This window comes from Alligator mississippiensis, chromosome 11 (genome assembly GCF_030867095.1).
Source record: "Alligator mississippiensis isolate rAllMis1 chromosome 11, rAllMis1, whole genome shotgun sequence".
In the NCBI taxonomy this organism is placed as follows: domain Eukaryota; kingdom Metazoa; phylum Chordata; order Crocodylia; family Alligatoridae; genus Alligator; species Alligator mississippiensis.
The window spans coordinates 56,078,260-56,097,812 of NC_081834.1; the positions used below are offsets into that span (position 1 = coordinate 56,078,260).

At 52.8% G+C, this 19,553-nt stretch overlaps 1 protein-coding gene and 1 long non-coding RNA gene across 16 annotated transcripts in view; one reads left to right on the forward strand and one right to left on the reverse strand.

The window, feature by feature from the left end:
- Nucleotides 1-4,719, forward strand: part of LOC109283977 (butyrophilin subfamily 3 member A2) — a 51,191-nt gene extending 46,472 nt beyond the window's left edge. For 11 of the 15 annotated variants that reach the window (XM_059715146.1, XM_059715149.1, XM_059715150.1 and 8 more), the window contains one exon: nt 4,335-4,719. In XM_059715146.1, the coding sequence (XP_059571129.1) occupies nt 4,335-4,468 (134 nt within the window). In that variant the 3' untranslated portion in view covers nt 4,469-4,719. Of the gene's footprint in view, nt 1-4,330 lie in introns of all 15 variants that reach the window. The other 4 variants (XM_059715155.1, XM_059715157.1, XM_059715160.1 and 1 more) reach the window with 1 other exon arrangement.
- Nucleotides 4,720-7,398: 2,679 nt separating this feature from the next.
- LOC132244137 (uncharacterized) lies at nt 7,399-19,090 on the reverse strand. The gene is made up of 3 exons (XR_009455737.1): nt 17,642-19,090; nt 10,174-10,412; nt 7,399-9,240 (listed from the first exon to the last, which is right to left on the reverse strand). It is a non-coding gene; the product is annotated as an uncharacterized LOC132244137 (long non-coding RNA).
- Nucleotides 19,091-19,553: the final 463 nt, after the last annotated feature.

The following is a 19,553-nucleotide window of genomic DNA, read 5'->3' on the forward strand; positions in this document are numbered from 1 at the left end:
AGATGCAGTGTGAAGTGGAGTGGAGTGGAAAGAGCAGGGCTCATGGCTCTGCTGGGACACACTGTGCCAGGGCTGAGACCACTGCTAGCACTGAGATGCAACAGATGATGCAGTCTCTGTTATTGCTACTCTGAAGGGGGCTGACCTGGACACTGGGTCCAGTCGAGCATACCCAGTGCAAAGGAGACTGAGCCTGCATTGCGCTGTAAAGGAGACTAAGCTGCAGTGTTTCCTGCTGAGACCAGTTGCAGGGCAGAGGGAATCATCCTTTATCATCCAGGGCAGGGACCTACTGCTCCTGACAGTGACCCATTCTGGAGGCCAGGACTAGGGGTGACATCTTTTACTACAGCAACTGCGTGGCTGGAAGAGATTACAGGCATGGTTCCAAGACAAGGCACCTTCCCCAGCAATAGATGTGAGATGTTTTCTGTCCTTTCAGGGGAGCCCTATCGGTCCCAGCCCCTGGCAGGTGGATCCAACTGATCCATGTGGTAGCTCATAGCTAGGAGGCAGCATTGACACCTGTGTGCTGCATGTATGCAGTGCAGTTGATGCCATGGCAGTGGCTGGAGAGTGAGGGTGGTGCAGGGAGCACAGCTGGAGGGGGTGGCACTGATCTAGACTGCAGAAACAGAGGCAGCTGTTCACTCTGCACAGACCATGGGGAAAATAGCTGCAGCTGAGCACTTTTTCAGTGTTCACCATCACTCGGCACCATGCACAGGGAGGGACATCACCTCTACCCTCTCCACCATAGCTCATGTCTCTGCATCCATGGGTGCAGTGGTGTGGGTAGAAATGATTGTGGGGCACAGACTGCAGCACCAGGCGGGGGTAAGAATGGGTCCATGCCTGGGGCAGCTGCAGAGGGGACATATCAGAGCAACAGGGCAGGGCATGGGTGAGTGCCCATGCATGAGGAGTTGCTCACCTGCTTCCAAGGATGACCGCAGGGGGGTGAGTCTTCCTCCAGTGGGAGTGAAATGGCAGGACCAGCCTCACAGCAGATCCAGGCAACAGCAATCTATTCAGGGGAGGATTCACTGCCATCCCGCTGTGGTTCCCCCTTTTCGAATGTTACAACACCTTCCCAGCTGTCCCATGTCCTTACATTTTGCCTGCTACCGCCTGTGGCTGGGGCTCCCTCCACTGCCCCAAGTAGGGGGTCCACTGCCCCAGGTAGCCACAGCATCCCCACACCAGGAGAACCAATGGCCCTGCTTCAGGGCAGCTCTGCACCAACATTGCTGTCACTCTTGCTGTGTCCCCAGGGCTGCAGGAGCTGCCTGGGGGAAGCACCTGAGCCTGACGCTCATGGTGCTCTATGGCATCCTGGAACTGGGTGCTGTGGAGGGCTTAGCCTCCCTGGCCAGGCTGGCTGTGGGTGCAGGTGGGATGGGGCTGTGGATGGAGAGGTCCCAGTTCCTCAGGGCCAGGGTGCCGGAGTCTCCTACCTGAGCAGGGACAGTGGCATGGGTGAATCTGGCTCCAGCTGCAGGGTGCAGCAACCTGCCTGCCCTGCCCACCCCACCCTGCACACCTAGGGTGTATCCACACATGCAGACATGTGCACTTGCAGCAGCTCAAATAGGAGCGGCACAAATTTGTGCCAGAAATTTTTGCCTCAGCACATGTGCCTGAACATGCACTTTGGTGTGGGGCAAATTGTGCCACTTGGGGCACGCTGACCCTGCCCAGTTCCTCCCGGATCTTCAGCCAGGGGAGCTAGAGCCTGAGGCCAGCACATGTGCTGGCCTCAGCAGTATAAAAAGCTGCCCTGTGCCTGCTGCAGCAGTATAAAAAGCTACCCTGTTGAGCAGGTCAGGGCTATTCATTCTCAGGAGCTTCTGGGGAAGGAGCCTCTGAGAGGAAGTTGGCCATGCCCCTTCCTGTCCCCGGCTGCTGCTGCTGCAAGCTTGGTCTCAGGAGCTTCTGGGGACAAGGTGGCCAGGCCCCTTCCTGCCTTGGGCTGCTGCTGCTGTTGCTGCCCCCACAACAGGGGGGGTCTTCTGCTGCATGTTGCACACCACTGCCCCCTCCGGAGCACCACACCACACCACACCACACCCTAGCAATGCACCCAAGCTTCTGCACTCCTGTTTCAGCCCGATGTCCAGCCCACTGCCAAGCCACAGTCAGGGTACAGCCTGGGAAGGGAGTCTGTACTGCCTGTAGACCCTTCCCCCACCATTCCTGCCAGAGCCTAAAGGTGTCTTTCCTGCCCCAGCTACCTTAGCAAGCCACCCCCTGCCTTCACGTCCATGTTCCACTGAAGCACACCTTGAGTGGCTGAACTGGACGGCTGCTGCCACCACTGATGTTGCTGCTGCCATTGTTCTGCTGCTGCCCCCTCTCAAGAGAGAGGGTGATTCCCTGTTGCACCACCTGACACCACACCTGCGTTGGATTATTCCCTAATTGACTGATTGCTCCTGTCCTCCTCCACAGCTGCCTCACTGCATCTGATCCTGCTTTGTTTTCTTGCCTAGTGCTCTGCTGCTGAGTGCCTGGCTGGAGGCCTGAGGGAGCTGATCTTCAGCAAACAAAACCCCTCCACTGCTCCAACCATCTCTTACATCTGCCTCAGCAGCCTTCCCTGTGTGTTTTTGCCCTTGTGTGGTAAGTCCTGTGGTCCACTCCCGCTGCCCTGGTGTTCATTGTGTGGCTGAGTAAGTCAGCTCAAGTTTTCCCAGCATGTGCGTGTGCGTGTCCTCCCCCACCATCCCCAAGCATAACCCACCTGATTTCCTGTGGGGCTGTAGCTCAGTGAGCCTCATCCTCCTATCCCCTCCACCCCCTTCTCCCACAGCCCCAGTCTGCCCCTATTTGTTTCTCTAGCCCCCCTGTACTTTTATTTTTTCTCATTAGTTTCCTCTCCCTTATGTAAACCCATGGCAGGGCAGGAACCTTCTGGAGGGGCAGATTTCATAGATTTCATAGACGTTAGGGCTGGAAGGGACCTCAGAAGATCATCAAGTCCAGCCCCCTGCCCAAAGGGCAGGAAGTCAGCTGGGGTCATAGGAGCCCAGCAAGATAAGCATCCAGTTTGCTCTTGAAGGTGTTCAATGTAGGTGCTTGAACCACCTCCGGTGGCAGGCTGTTCCAGTCCTTGGGGGCTCGGACAGTAAAGAAATTCTTCCTTATGTCCAGCCTGAAATGGTCTTGTAGTAGTTTATGACCATTCGACCTAGTCGTCATCTCTTGGGGCGCTCTGGTGAACAAACGTTCCCCCAGATACTGGTGGTCACCCCTGATAAACTTATAGGTGGCCATCACATCACCCCTGAGCCTGCGCTTTTCCAAGCTAAAGAGCCCCAGGGCTCTCAGCCTGTCATCGTAGGGTCTGCTTCCCTGACCTCTGATCATGCACGTGGCTCTTCTCTGGACTCTCTCAAACTTCTCCACATACTTTTTGAATTGTGGAGCCCAAAACTGGACACAGTACTCCAGCTGCGGCCTCACTAAGGCCGAGTACAAGGGGAGAATGACGTCCCAGGATTTGCTTGAGAAGCATCTATGGATGCAAGCCAGCGTTTTGGTCACTTTACTAGCCGCAGCATCGCACTGCAGGCTCATGTTCATCTTGTGGTCAATGATGACCCCCAAGTCTCTTTCTTGCATAGTGCTAACCAACATAGCACTGCCGAGCCTATAAGGATGCTGCGAGTTTTTCTTCCCAGGGTGGAGAACCTTGCATTTATCGGCGTTGAACACCATCAGATTCTCGTCTGCCCACTTGCTGAGCTTGTCCAGGTCAGCCTGGATCACCCGCCTGTCTTCTGATGTGGATGCTTTTCCCCAAAGTTTGGTGTCATCGGCGAACTTGGCAAGTCCGCTTCTGACTCCAGTGTCCACATCATTAATGAAGATGTTGAACAATATAGGTCCAAGGACAGAGCCCTGGGGGACCCCACTGGTCACCGGACACCATGATGAGTGACTTCCATCAATTACTACCCTCTGGGTCCGACTCCGGAGCCAATTTTCCAGCCAGTGGATCGTGGAGGACCCAAGGTGACAACTGGCCAGTTTCACCAAGAGGTGATCATGGGATACCAGATCGAAGGCTTTTTTGAAGTCAAGATATATGACATCAATCTCTTCTCCCTTGTCCAGGTGATAGGTCACCTGGTCGTAGAAGGAAATAAGATTGGTCAAGCAAGACCTACCCGCGACAAACCCGTGCTGGCTATCCCTTAAGATGTTGGCGTCGGCCAGTCCATTAGGGATGGCCTCTTTAATAAACTTTTCTAAGATCTTCCCCAGGATAGAAGTCAGGCTGATGGGCCTATAGTTAGCCAGATCCACTCTCCTCCCTTTCTTGAAGGTAGGCAGCACATTGGCCTTCTTCCAGTGTTCGGGCACTACACCAGAGCGCCAAGAGTTTTCAAAGATCCGTGCTAGAGGCTGGGCTACGATGCTTGCCGGCTGTCAGGGGCTCTGCAGCAAAGTCTGCCTAAACTAAGTATAAAAGGACAGTGAAGACCAGGCCCTGACTACGCTGTATGGCATCCACATCAGCTCAGGAGAAAACTATCGGCATCCCTCCATAAGTTCATTGTGTCAAGAGGCACTGAGACTAGCCATCATGACTGAGCTGGAGCACCAGTGGTTTGGCCTGTGTGGATGTGTGTGAGTGTGAATGATTTCACATAGATCATTACTTTTCCCCACTTGACCTATGTGTGCCACTCAATAAAGACCTTGGGTGCTGAACCTGTGTGTTGGTCTTTCGTCCAACAATAGCTTTCTCCAGCTGGAAACACTCACAGAAGGTTGTTACCTCATTCTTTTTCCTGAAGGATGGAGCATTTTTTATACATCATCAGAAAGGCCCCCAAGTTCCCTTTAGAAATTCCCAGGAATTGAATGTCCAAATCCCAGAGGTAGTTCTGATCAAGTCACCCCACCCAGCTGGAGCTAATGCCAGCTCTTTCTGCTCTTCTCCAGCTATGGGCTCTGCCCCCCACGTCTCTGCTGATGGCTACCAGGATGGAGGGATATGGGTTGGGTGTCTATCAGCTGGATGGCCCCCAGAGGCCAAGCCTTGGTGGAGAGATCACCATGGGCAGCTGTTACCACCAACCTCTGAGAAAATTTCCAGGGATGCTGATGGGTTGTTTCATACAGAATTTGTATTGTTATCATGAAAGCATCTAACCAGTGCATGACCTGTTTTGTCAGGAACCTGCTCCTCAACCAGGAGAAAGCAGCAACAGTCGATATTGCAAGTCAGTGCCTTCCACACTGTGAGCATGGCATTGCAATGGGCAGGGGTTGTCACTGCTGGGCTCATGTGTCTGACACCTAGTGAGCCCTTTCCCTGGGCAGCATGAGAGCCCATCTGTTCTGCTTTCATCAGGGCTTACAATAACACAGGAGTTTGCAGTATCACTGACATCAGGACTCGGGCCAAGCTCCTTGTGGCTAGGTCAAGAGTTGGGCCTGGGTGAACCCAGGGTGGGATCAGGCCACAACTCCTGCCTGAGGTTTGCAGAAACCACTGCGGACTGGTGTGCCTCAGCTTTGGGTGCCCACCTGAGACACCTGACATAGCCTGATATTCAAAGAAAGGTGCTCAGAACATCACCACTCTGAGACCCCCTCAGGCTGAGTGTCCAAAGTCACTGCAGCTGCTGTATGGGACTAAACACAGCCTAGACTGTCTCCAGCCACCTCAACCAGCCCCAGCTGCATGTGTGCACTCTGGCTTTTCATTCTAGAGCTGCACAGTGCATACAGTGCCTTCTAGGTGCAGAAGGACATCAGGGGCAGAGTGCTCTGGGGTGGAGTTCTCTGGGTGTGCATTAACATTACAGAAACATTACATTGCAGAAACAACAGCCACAAACTGACAGAGAGAAGATTGAGATTAAACATCAGGAAGAATTTCTTTACTGTAAGGGTTACCGGAATCGGATCAGGCCACAGTTGGAGTACTGTGTCCAGTTTTGGGCGCCGCACTTCAAGAGGGACGCGGGGAATCTGGAGAGGGTCCAGAGGAGGGTCACTCCCATGATTAGTGGCCTTCATGATAGACCCTATGGGGGGAGGTTGAGAGAGCTGAATCTCTTCAGCCTTCACAAGAGATGGTTGAGGGGAGATCTTGTGGCCGTCTATAAATGTATTAGAGGAGGTCAACGGGGAATAGGGGACGCGCTGTTTACTAGGGCGCCCCAGGGAGTGACTAGGAATAATGGGTGTAAACTAGTTGAGAGTGGATTTAGGTTAGATATTAGGAAGAAATGTTTCACAGTAAGGGTGGGCAGGATCTTCCAAGAGAGGTGGTGCTATCACCTGCTAGGAGGTCTTCAAGAGGAGGCTAGATAGTCACCTGGCTGGGGTCATCTGACCTCGGCCATCTTTCCTGCCAGGGGCAGGGGGCCGGACACGATGATCCATTGTGGTCCCTTCCGACTCTGCAATCTATGAATCTATGGCTCTATGAATCTAGAATGGGCTTCCAGGGGAGGTGGTGCTCTCCCCTACCTTGGGTGTTTTTTAGAAGAGACTGGACAAGCACCTGGCTGCGGTCATCTGACCCCAGCACTCTTTTCTGCCCAAGGCAGGGGTCAGACTCTATGATCTACTGAGGTCCCTTCTGACCCTAAAAATCTATTAAATCTATTACGGTCACTCATGCAAGAACCCCATAATTTGCAGTTTCCAGTTAGAGGATGCTGCCTTTCTGCTTGAGGTCAGACCAATCACCAGATTTGGGGTCAGGAAGTAATTTCCCCCTGTGATATCTTTGCTACAAAGCAGAGGGAGACAGGGGTTGCCTTCCTCTGTAGCCAGGGGGAGAGCAGGAGGTGGAGGGCAGGGTCCTCTTCCTTGGATGTTGTAAGTGTATGTAACAAACATACAGAGGCAGGACATTGATAGTGCCTTTGTCCCTGGCTTTACCTGTGGCAGGTTAGCATGTTCTTGGTGTCCTTGAGCTATGTGCCTTCTGCTGGTGTGCAGGGGTGTTTGTGTAGTGTTGGAATAGCTTAGACCAGCTCTTCTCTGGGATGGTTTGGGTAGGGATGATCCTGCCTGGAGCAGGGGGTTGGACTAATTGAGACTTCCTGAGATGTCTCTCTGCCCTACTTTTCTATGATTCTGGGAGCCCATGTAAGTATGTCTCCAGTTAAATCTCCTAATAAGTATTGACCTTACTGTGTGGTCACTACTAAAGTTACCTGGTGATAGCAAAGACAGGTCCAGCAGCATGGTTCATCTCAGGGTGTCTGATTGCTGCAAATGCTGAGATCACCCCATGGTTCACAGGGATGGCATGAAGGGCCCTCCCCAGCGCATTTGCCTTAAGGCTCAGAGAAGAGACTCCTGGTCCCTACATGCCCTGACTCCCTCCGTGCAGGTACAGAGAGAGGAGAGGAGAAGAGACACAAACACAGATGCAGGACCAGGCTTCCAGGGAGGCAGGGGAAGGGCTGCAGTTTGGGGCTTCCCATTAGGCCTGTGTTGTGAAAGCTTCACCCCAGGGCAGGGCTCCTGGAGTTGACCCCTCTCCCCCACATTAGGACAGCAGTTCCCCAAGCGTGGCACAGTGTGAAGAGACCGTGCTTTTTCTGAGTCTGTGACTACACGTATACAGCCCGTGCAGCAATCCCAGCACAGTGCAGTGGTGCACCATGGAGAAATCTCACAAGAAACTTCACTGGTCTTTGGGTCATGTCCCCATGATCCTGCCCCTGGGGCTGCACTGATTACAGTGTGCTCCCAGACTTCTCCTGGTACCTGGACGTGCTCTCCTGGCAGGCTCTGGTGCAAGGTCTGACTGAGTCCAACTACTTCAACTGTGAAATGTAACACGCTCACAGCCCTTGGGAGAAGGGTGAGGGTGAATTTGCTGTTGGGCCATTGGCAGCTTCTAGGGTTAGAGAGCAGCAGCAGGAATCCCCTGAGGGCCACATCTAGAAACCACTGACAAAGCACTGGGGACACGCTGCTGGACAGACAAGGAGGGGTCTAGCTCCCGGGCTGACATTTGCTCAATGCCGGCATCCTTGCAGGAGATAAGTGTCTGTGGCTCCATGACTGGCACTCAAGCACTTCAGTACCTGACTGAGCCCTGGGTGCAGCCTGCGCTGCCTGGCATGAGCGGGTCACCCTGAGATTCAGGACACCCTCGCACTGACACGGAGCTCAGCTGTCAGCCTGTGACTGCAGGGTCAGTGTTTGTCTTTGGTGACCTGCTGGAGGAGGCAGCCACTTCCCATGAGGATCCCATGATACCCTGAGGAAGGGGAGGTCGCTATCTCTTCCTGCAGGCTGATAGAGGTTTCTGCACCCAGGACATGTGCTTCTGGGTCTAGTTTATTTCTGGATTTACCACTCTGTTGCCTCAGGGCAGTGAGCAGGACAGTGGCTGCATTAGGGCAGGCAGTGGCTGCTGGAGCTTGGGTTTCCAGTATACTAAGCATGAAGCATGGATGATCCCCGTCAGCCTAAAAACCATCAGGAGGGTCCCAGGGAAAGCCATAGTTGCCCCCAAACCATTTGCATTTATTCACTCAGGACTGCCAAGTGAATGACACTTTCTCTTGCAAATCAATTTTTCCCATGGGTCTCTGCCACGGTGGTGGCTTTGGCTGTAGTGGTGGCAATCCTGAGGATGCTGGTGCTTGTCTGTGTCCTGTGTTGTTTCTGAGACTGCTGTGCCCGGTGCCTTTTCTCTTGCTGTGAAAGGTAATGTAACAGGGTGGGGAGAGTGTAGGTAGAGGACAGCTTCTCTGAGATGGGACAGGGCAGGATGGACGGGAGCTCTGAAAGACTCTAAGCACTGGGGCACGGACTGAACCCGTGGGAGAAGTTTCTGAGCAGATGAGACCCCACATCCAAGCCAGAAAAAGGGACAAAGGATTCAGGCCTCTGGTGCTCAGTGAAGATCCAAACCAAACACTGCAGTGAGCAATCCCACTGGGAAAGGATCTGGGGAGGTGCTTATGGCCAAATCCAGCCCTCTGAGGCTGGTAGGACCTATGATGGCCAAAGTGGTGCTGAGGAGAGTCAGCAATTCCTTCCTGAAAGCTGGGGTGCTCAGCCTGAGATCTCCCCACAGGAACGGTCTGGACGCACGTTGGGGTGCTGATGTGTCTCATGCACTGTGGGTGCTCCCTACTGGTTTGCTCCCTGGTCTCCAAGGGTGGCATTTGGCTGGCAGGGATCTCCTGATGGTGGGAATGGGATCCTAGAGGTGCCGACAGCTGTGATGTGACCTGGTGTCTACAGCTGTAGGGACACAGAAATCACACTTGGGTCCTGCAGGGCCACTCTCAGACACAGCTCATGCTTGGACCCAAATGCTCTGGCTCCAGCTGTGCTCAGCAGTGATGGTGAGACATGCCGATGCCTCCGTGTCCTGCTGGACGTGTATCCCAGGCAGGCACCCCAGGAGGACCAGCTCCAAGTGCAGCACCACAGGCCCAGCCCCACCTCATTCACTAAGCCCCGGCTGGTGTGAGCATGTGCTGGACAAGGGCCCCTCCTCCCCCATCAATTCATGGACATGAATCCTCTAACCTGGGCCCAATGTCAGCTACTCCACATCATCCCTGCAACTAGGGGCAGGGAATACCCACCCGGCCAGGAGTAGTTTTAGGGTAGATCCCAGGTCAATGCCTCACTCAACTGACCTACTTCACCTTCCTCATCTCCATGCCAGGAGCCTGGGGCAGTTGGGACAGCTTCGGGCATGGGCCCCGGACTCCTGTCCCTTGTGAGCAGAGGCAGTCGTCCAATGGATGTTTAGCCAAAAAGGCCACAAGAACATCCAGCGCTGGCCCCTCCTCCCCTGCACTGCCACACCGACCCCTGACCCCGGGGACAGTTTCCATTAGGGGGAAATCCCACCAGGAAGTAAAATTGCAGTCTGCCCCAGAACAGGAGAGACAAGGGACCCAACAACATCTTAGGCACCTGCAGAGGAAAGAATTTTTTGGGTTAAAAATGCCTGATGATCCCAGTCAGTAGAACTGACTGTCCCACAGTCCTGGCCATCCTGACCTGGGAGATCTTTCCATCCTGAGCCCATACTCAGCAGTTGATTTAAGCCTAACTTTTCTTTTAATATAGCTCTCTATATATGAGGTTATATATAGCTACACTCCTAATATCACAACACAAAGAAAACCAAAACCCATTAAAATATCCACACTCACGCACCCGTACAAAGGCAAACTATTCCCTTCATCCCCGCCCGGTGGCAGTCACAGGCTCAATTCACCCACTGTCCATGTTGCTGTTGCTCCCGCTGGAGGACTCACTGCTGCTGTCACTGTTGGTGCTGCTGTCCTCAGTTCTGTCGTTCTTCTTTTCCTCGCTGTCTGCATCTACTTCCCCACTAGTGGAGGCAGGATGGTACTCTGCCACATGTCTCTGTGCCAGGCGGGCTGGAGCAGGTCCTAGAGGGGATAGGAAACAGTGGGGCAGTTTGAACCATCCACTGGAGCTGGTCAGTCCCAGGCAGCAGGGACGTGATGTGCAGAGAAGCTAATACAGACCTGTGTGCGTGTCCCCTCTGACAGCCCATCACCTTATATTCATCACAGTCCAACTGTACTAGTGGTACCTCTAGTCCTTCCTTCCCCAGAGGCCTTGCTGTCTGAACTGAAGAGTGAAAAAGGTGCATGCCGGGGACTGTGTGATGTTTTAAAGAGTTTCTGTGACCTTTTCCAACAAATAGAAATGACTGGAAACAGGACTCAGATCAGATGGATAAGTGTGTCGTGACCCCACATAACAGCCCTCACAGGGCAGGGAGGTCCTCACTCACCCCGGGACACGGCTGCACCTGCCAGTCCCAGAGGAAGTTCTGCCAAACTCTTTCCTGGACGTGAAAGAAAGATGATTTCACAGTCCCATTAACTCAGTCTAGCCAGCTCAGCTTTGTGCAGGGACACGCAGGGAGAGAGGCAAGAGTGTTTGCTTAATTGCAGCAGGTCAGATGACAGCCTGGTTTGATCTGTGTGCTGGGCTGTCTCTTTTCCCATTGCAGACCCCAGCAGTGCGCTGAGGGGCTGCTCCAGCTGGCCCAGACCAGCTCTGATGGGGAAGGGCCAGTGTCTCTATCAGCGCTGTGGCTTTACGGAAAGGCTCCCTGGCGGTTTCGTGCCTGCCCCGATGGCTTTCAGCCATTTCATCCAGTGACATAATATAAGACTCAAACAGCTTAGCCTCTCCCCACCCGGAGCAGGGAGGAGCAATGGCACCTGGGAATGTCTGGGAGGTGCAGAGCAAAGGGAGGAAGGAGTCTGGGACACGCCATCCCATGGGATGCGTGGTGGTGACTGCTGTGAATAAGAGCTCTCTAGACGTGTGAGTGTGTGCAGGGTCCTGCCCCCAGACTGGGACCTCCTCAGTGCAGGGACGGGGTTTCTGAGGGTGCCTGGACACGTTGTTGACTTAGTCTAGCTAAATATGTTCTTTGGGATTTTTACTCTTGCCATGTACCGCGATGACTCCCATGACTATTTTGCAGACAATGGGTTTAGCACTCGAAATTCATTACTGTGCTATTACAAGTTAAAGACGCCAGAGGGCACCTCAGACCAGTTTTACCCTCCTGACCCCCCACTGCTAAGTTACAGCAGGGGGCAGTCGTGGACTATGAGCTGTGATTGGTTTAGCTTTTTTAGGGGGGCTTATGCTGAGACTGCTCCCATTGCCCCAATTTTCTTCCGATCAACGCTGCATTTTTGGGTGCTCTCCCTGAGAAGTGTGCTACTTTGGTCAATTTGGGGGACACGGGGGCTTGGTGTGAGACTGATTTAGCTTCTGGTTGCAGCACCAAAAATCCCACCCCCTGCACAGAGGCCAGCATAAGCCCCCACATCCAGCCCTCGGGGCGGGTTGGAGCTGGGACCCCATGGTATGGGGTCTGCTGTGGTATGCTCTTATTGGCTACAAATTTCCAACTCGGGATCCTTAAAATTCTGATTTATTAGGCAGATTGAAGCACTGTAATGAAATTAAATTATAAACCTTGGGGCTGGTCCCCATACACACACATGCACACACACAGTAGTGAGCTACAAGAGTCAGGTATACCTATCCTACAAGCGCTGGAGTCTGCCATTGAGGCTTCTTTCAGCGTGGTGTTATCTTCCAGAAGGGGGTTGCCGGCTGGACAGGTCTGGTCGAGTTGGAGATCAAGGGGGTGCCCCTGAGGGTCACTTTTCACTGCTTTTTATCTGTCATTGGCAGACTTTGGTGACTCCTCAGTTTTCAGGTTTGCCCAATCCAGGGGTCATTGACCCTCATGGGACTTCCTCCCCCTCAGTGGCTACTGAATGGCATCTGTCAGCCCCAGGGGTCGTCCGCATGTACGTGCAGGTTTGGGAGTCCGTTGATGAATTTTGAATAGGGCTCTGGGAGCAGTTAATCTGGAGATATTCAGCCCAAAAGTTGGTCCCCGGCATTGATTAACTCAGGCCAGGGTTTCTAGCCCTTGATCAGTGAGGTTTAGAGATTTCCCGGTTGTTACATTGTCTTCTATTGAGTTCTTCCCTTGGTTGATCTGCAGTTTACCAGGTGTTAATCGCTGCCTGCTTCCATGTTACACATTCAATCACGTTACAATTTCAATCACTGATTCACTGGCTCTTTCAGGGGCCAGCCTGATACAGGGAAGGGCAGTTTGATTCCTGCCCTTGTTAACTAAACAAATTTAGTTGAAAGGTGAGGAGTATAAAATATAAGCTACAGAAGTAATGCCATGGCACACAAATAGATAAAGCAAGGGGAAGAACTAGATTCGGGGCTCCTGAAGCAGCTCTCAGAGAATATAAAAGCTAAGGAGGCGGTAGTCATGGGGGACCTAAGCTACCCAGACATCTGCTGGGAGTCGCAGACAGCAAAGTCCCACCGTTCACGCAGGTTCCTATCCTGTGTACAGGACCTCCACCTGACGCAGGAAGTACACGGTCCCACTAGGGGGAATGCCTTACTGGATCTGTTATGGGCAACGGAGGATGATATGGTAGGGGACCTACAGATCAGTGGCCATCTGGGGGACAGTGATCACCTAATAATAGAATTCACCATAAGACATTGAGTGGGTAAGGTAACTAGTAGGGTGAAAGTGCTAGACTTTAGGAAAGCTGATCTCAATGAACTCAGGCAATTAGTCAAGGACGCACTGTAGAGTAGGAGTTTTGAAGTGATGGGAGCCCAAGAAGGGTGGCTGTGCCTTAAGGAAATTATCCTTCGGGCACAAAGCGAGATGATCCTGATGCGAGGAAAAAGAGGGAAAGGGGCCAGGAGGCTTCCTTGGCTGAGCAGAGAAATCCAGGGCAGCCTACGGGCCAAAAGGGGGGCACATAAAAAGTGGAAACAGGGAGAGATCACCAAAGAGGAGTATACGTCCTCTGCTCGTGCTTGTAGGGAGGCAGTTAGACGGGCCAAAGCTACCGTGGAGCTGAGGATGGCAACCCAAGTAAAGGACAACAAGAAATTGTTTTTTAGATATATTGGGAGTAAAAGGAAGGCCCAGGGAGGAATAGGACCCCTGTTAAATGGGCAGAAACAATTGGTGACAGACAGGGGGACAAGGCTGAACTCCTCAATGAGTTCTTTGCCTCAGTGCTCCTAAACAAGGGGCACGACAAGTCTCTCACTGGGGTTGTAGAGAGGCAGCAGCAAGGCACCAGACTGCCATGCGTAGATCCTGAGATGGTGCAGAGTCACTTGGAAGAACTGGATGCCTTTAAGTCGGCAGGCCCGGATGAGCTCCATCCGAGGGTGCTGAAGGCGCTGGCCAACATCATTGCAGAGCCACTGGCGGGAATATTTGAATGCTCGTGGTGCATGGGCCAAGTCCTGGAGGACTGGAAAAGAGCTAATGTGGTTCCCATTTTCAAGAAGGGGAGGAAGGAGGACCCGGGCAACTATAGACCAGTCAGTCTCACCTCCATCCTTGGCAAAGTCTTTGAAAAAATTATCAAGGCTCACATTTGCGAGAGCCCGGCAGGACAAATTATGCTGAGGGGAAACCAGCATGGGTTCATAGCAGGTAGATCATGCCTGACTGATCTAGTCTCTATTTATGACCAGATTACGAAACGCCTGGATGCAGGAGTAGGGGTGGATGTCGTATATTTAGACTTCAGGAAGGCCTTCGATACGGTATCCCACCCCATACTGGTGAACAAGTTAAGAGGCTGTGACGTGGATGACTACACAGTCCGGTGGGTGGAGAACTGGCTAGAGGGTCGCACCCAGAGAGTCGTGGTGGATGGGTCAGCTTTGACCTGGAAGGGTGTGGGCAGTGGGGTCCCACAGGGCTTGGTCCTGGGACCTATACTCTTTAATGTCTTCATCAGCGACTTGGACGAGGGAGTCAAATGTACTCTGTCCAAGTTTGCAGATGACACAAAGCTATGGGGAGAAGTGGACACGCCGGAGGGCAGGGAACAGCTGCAAGCTGACCTGGACAGGTTGGACAAGTGGGCAGAAAACAACAGAATGCAGTTCAACAAGGAGAAATGCAAAGTGCTGCACCTAGGGAGGAAAAATGTCCAGCATACCTACAGCCTAGGGAATGACCTGCTTGGAAGCACAGAAGTGGAAAGGGATCTTGGAGTCCTAGTGGACTCCAAGATGAACATGAGCCGGCAGTGTGACGAAGCCATCAGAAAAGCTAATGGCACTTTATCGTGCATCAGCAGATGCATGACGAACAGATCCAAGGAGGTGATACTTCCCCTCTATCAGGCGCTGGTCAGACAGCAGTTGGAGTACTGCATGCAGTTTTGGGTGCTGTACTTCAAGAGGGATGTGGATAACCTGGAGAGGGTCCAGAGAAGGGCCACTCGTATGGTTAAGGCCTGGCAGACCAAGCCCTACGAGGAGAGACTAGAGATATTCAGCCTCCGCAAGAAAAGGTTGAGAGGCGACCTTGTGGCTGCCTATACAGTCATCATGGGGGTACAAAAGGGAATTGGTGAGGTTTTATTCACCAAGGCACCCCCGGAGGTAACAAGAAATAATGGCCACAAGCTGTGAACTTCTTCACAGTTCGAGTGGCCAAGGTCTGGAACGGGCTCCCAAGGGAGGTGGTGCTCTCCCCTACCCTGGGGGTTTTCAAGAGGAGGTTGGATATGCATCTAGCTGGGGTCATCTAGACCCAGCACTTTTTCCTGCCTATGCAGGGGGTCGGACTCGATGATCTATTGAGGTCCCTTCCGACCCTAACATCTATGAATCTATGAAAAATACCAAAATACAAGGGGAGATACAAAATGCACACATACAAATTTCAAAATACAATTCCTCATCTTAAAGTGAAAGAAAGAGGAAGGAAGAAAAGGTAGAAGAGGAAAAACATATCCAAGGAGGGGAGAGCAACTGCAGGCAAGAGGAGAAGGGGCTTTCTGCTACACTCTCACCATCACAAATTTTCTTCCAATCAGTGCTGCATTTTCAAGTGCTCTCCCCCCCAAAATGTACTGGCTTTGTCAATTCTGGGGCACACGGGGGCACAGCAGCAATTTTACAACAGTCACTTTTGGGTTTTTGTTTGTCCAAGCCAGATCATGGTCTTTTTGCTAGCACTTTTCTCCTCTTAAGTGGCATGTTGTGTACATAGGAATGGTGATTACCTTCCTCATTAGCATCACAACACTCAAGTCATATCCCTGAATTATTCATAGATTCATAGATGTTAGGGCCGGAAGGGACCTCAATAGATCATCGAGTCCGACCCCCTGCATAAGCATTATAGCATTATAAGTAACACTCAATTATAACACTCGATTATAACACTCATTCAAATGATACAACACACAGACAGGCAGACAGCCCCACAGAGAGAAAGGCAGAGAGGCATGGAAATCCACACAGACCCAGAGCCACAGACGGGCACAGACAGGTACACAGACCCACGCACATGCACCCCCCCCCCCCGCTCCCCCAGTCTCGGTCACAAAGAGGCAGCCCCCCCGCACCCGTCCCAGTCCCAGTGCCCTGCAGGCACTGCTCCTGGCTGTCCCGTGCAGCCGAGCAGATGCCGAGGGCCCGCTGGGCTGCGCCAGGCTGGCAGCGCTGTGCCATGTCTCTGTGGGCAAGGTGGCAGCATTGAGAGGTGGGGGCTAAGATGAATTTGGGGGGCTACAGCCCTCAAGGCCCTTCCAGCGCCACTGCCCACAAAGGCTCAGCCCCAACTGCCCCCCCTCCCCGCTTGTGGGGCACGGCTCCCAGCCAGCTCGGCCCCATCCTGCCTGGGCGCGGTGTCACCTGTCCCATCTGAGCTTCTCCCCCAGGCACAGTGCCACTTTCCTGTCCCAACCCTTGCCCTGTGGGCCTCTCCCACAGCCCCATTGCGGGAGGAGGGCCCCCCACTTCCAGCTCCCAAGGGAGGGAATGTGAAAGCTGCAGTTTTAAAGCTGATGCCAAAAACAGGTGTGGAGTTTCCAACTGCAGCTTTCCCTTCCCTGCTGATGAGGATCCCTCTGTGACACACCGGGGCCTACGCAGCCAGTCACCGGCCACCCACTGGGCCGCGTGTGCACAGTTGCCAAAAGTGTTACGGACAGACAGACATCCAGACAGACTCACAGCCGGGCTCAGCCTTTTATTATATTAGAGTTATAGCATGTGGGAAAACAAGCCCTGGACTTATGCTAACCACACACTTGCCGCTCAAACACTCCAGCACCAAAGCAAACTAACAGTCTCCTCCTGTGCTTCAGGCAGCCAGCACCTGCCTCTCCTGACCACGATAACCACAGGAACACAAGGAAAAATGAAAAAATCCATTTTTAAGACAGCTCAGTAACTGCTGTCTTTGGCCCGCTGTTTTCATCCTGTAGTGTACCCCCAATCCTCCCTGCCCCCCTTTATTCCTGCAAGCCTGCACAGTTCTTGAGTTAATCACAGGCCTGCTCTCTTGGCCTGGCCCATTTCCAGGGAAACCCACCACCCCAAAGGGAGACAAAGCAATAAGGAAACTTTTTTGATGGAGCAAAGTTTTTCCTCAGACAATTAAATTACAAACTTGATAAGTTTTTCCTTTGTTGTACAGACCGATCACTCTGTCCTCACCAGCTGCAGAAGCCTGCTGGTGGTCTGCAAAGTCCTTTTTCATGACTCTGACAAGTCAGACATGCTTTCAGCTCCCCATAGCTGCCCATCGTTTCCCTCAAAGTTTAGACATAAGTCTCTGATAGTCTTCAGATGTAATATTTTGTCTTGTTCAAATGTGACTGACACTTCTAGGGCTTCCATCAACACGGTGAGCCTCAAGGATGAAAAGCTGTCATGGATTGCCATCAAGAGGTTTATCAGTTCATAGGCTGCATTCAGCAGCAGGAGACTTTTCTCTTTCAGCATCTTAGTTGTCCTCTCCAACCTTTCTAGGGCATCAAAGAGCAGTTTTTCTTCCTCGTTGAGGCCCCTAGGAGTGGATGAAGCCATGTTATGCAGCAGAGACAAGAGACACCACCTGCTAAGTTTGAAGGCGTGTTACATCTGCTTGTGCCATGGTCCTATTGGTATTGTCACAGTTATGCCATTTACACGTGTCCTGGGGGAGAGCGGGAGAGAGGACCCCAGATTACAAATGGGGACTCCTGGGCACAAGAACCACCCAAGGAAAAGAAAACAAACACAAAAATAAAACAAGGAAAACATTTACCTGCAGCAGGACCTGCGATGCAGCTGAAACCTGCACAGATCCGTGAGCCGTGCCTTCATACAGCTGAAGCTGATCGGTGATGTCTTTGCAATCACCAGCCGACGGGAATAAAACAAATCATGGGGAAGCTGGAGAAGGAGGGAGATCTTGGTCTCCCCTGTGCTGGAGCAGCTGGGTCTTTCAGGTGAAGCTGGGACTCTGAGCGTTCTGCTGCCTTTTTCTTGGACTCCAGGACACCTGTGGAAGCTTGTTTGCAAAGATTTCCCTGTGCCGGGCCAGGGCCATTTTCTGTTCAGTGGCACTGAGTTGCGGGGTAAAGAGGGTGCAGCAGCAGGGTGCTGCCTCCCACTCCAAGGAGGCCTGAACCTCAGGGAGGTTTCTGAGGGGTGACACAGGTCAAAGACGGGGGCAGCTGCACCACTAAACTGCTAAGGGATGCTCGTGTCTCTCTCTCAGGAGGAAGAAGAATGCAGACCTGCTCCCTGCCTGATGCAGGAGGTGGGGGAAAGGACACAAACCTCTCCAGGTCCCCAAGCCCAGTAGCAGCAAGCTGTCACCTGCACAGGATTCAGAGTCCCCTTTTGTCCTTGCTCCTCTGAGCTGCAGCCTCTTCTGCACTTCCTTATTCCCACCTGGATCCCAGGACAACCTGCAAAGCTGGTCTCGGAGAGTTCGTCTCCTTGGGAAATTTCCTGTTAATTAGTCTGGCCCAAAATGTGAAAGCCTGTGTGAGAGGACTTACTGTCAAGTCCTTATTTTTTGGCCCCTGACAAAAGGACTTATGGCAGGACTGCAGCGGGGAAAACCTGTCCATTGAAAACTCGGCTTTTGAGCGGAGCAACAGGAGCTGCATCGAGCTCTAGAGCTGGGGCATAAAGAAAAGCTTCGTCCATTCATGTTTGATTCCCTGTGGCTTAGAGAAGAATTGAGGCATCACCTCTTTAAAATCTTCTGTTATTTCTTAACACGCCTGCATCTTTTTTTCCACTAATGAAAAAGTTTTCTTGTTTTCTGTGGAGCCAGAGCACAAAGTGTGCAGGTAGGGGAGTTGTATCTGACTGTGCCTGGCTGCCCCCTTCCCGCCTCCCTGGAGCCCACCCCTGTCCCGGAGACGGGGCAGGAGACTGGCGGGAAGGGGCAGTGCTACTTCTCAAGTGGTAAAGCCCCCTTCACTGCAAGCTGCATCATTGGCAGGTTGCAACATTTGGTGAAAGAGGACTACACGGATAGCTGGAGGTGTGCAGGGCAATGGGCTTCTCTGCTCCATTGCAAAGAGGGATTCACCCTGTTCTGGGCCATGTTTTTCTCCATGGTGGTGTCCATGCTTCCCCCTGGGCTGCGGGTCTGATCCTGAGCAGGGGAGGAGATCCTCCCAGCCCCTGTGTTCTGGATGGATACCAGGAAAATACTGTCCTGGGAACTCGCTCTAACAACTCCTCCTTTGCTTAAGTTCTCCCAGGGCTTTTTGCTGGGGCAGGAGGGTGGGTGGGAGGTGCCCTCCCAGCCAGGGGCAGTCTCCACCCCCAGTCCGGGACTGCAAACCCTGGCCTTTTTCCTGCAGAGATAGGGAGGCTGGGGAAGGGATCTCTCTGCCTGACCACTGCCTGAAGGAGGTACAGTAACAGAAGCACAGTCAATAGAAAAAGGGAAAGCTACACACCCAACATGGGGCTTGAACCTAGGACCCTAAAAGTAAGGGTCTCATACTCTACCAACTGAGCTAGCCAGGCATGCACCGTGTTTGCCATTAGGAGGTCAAACACTGCAGCACAGAGCAAAGAACAAGAGGGCAGAGGGGGACAGTAACTGGGCAGCACTGTGGGCTATGTCGAGGGGAGAGGTGGGCACAGCGCCTGGTGTTTGCAGCCCAGTACCCAGGTCTGTAAGCTGAGGATCTGGACAGCCGGAGGTG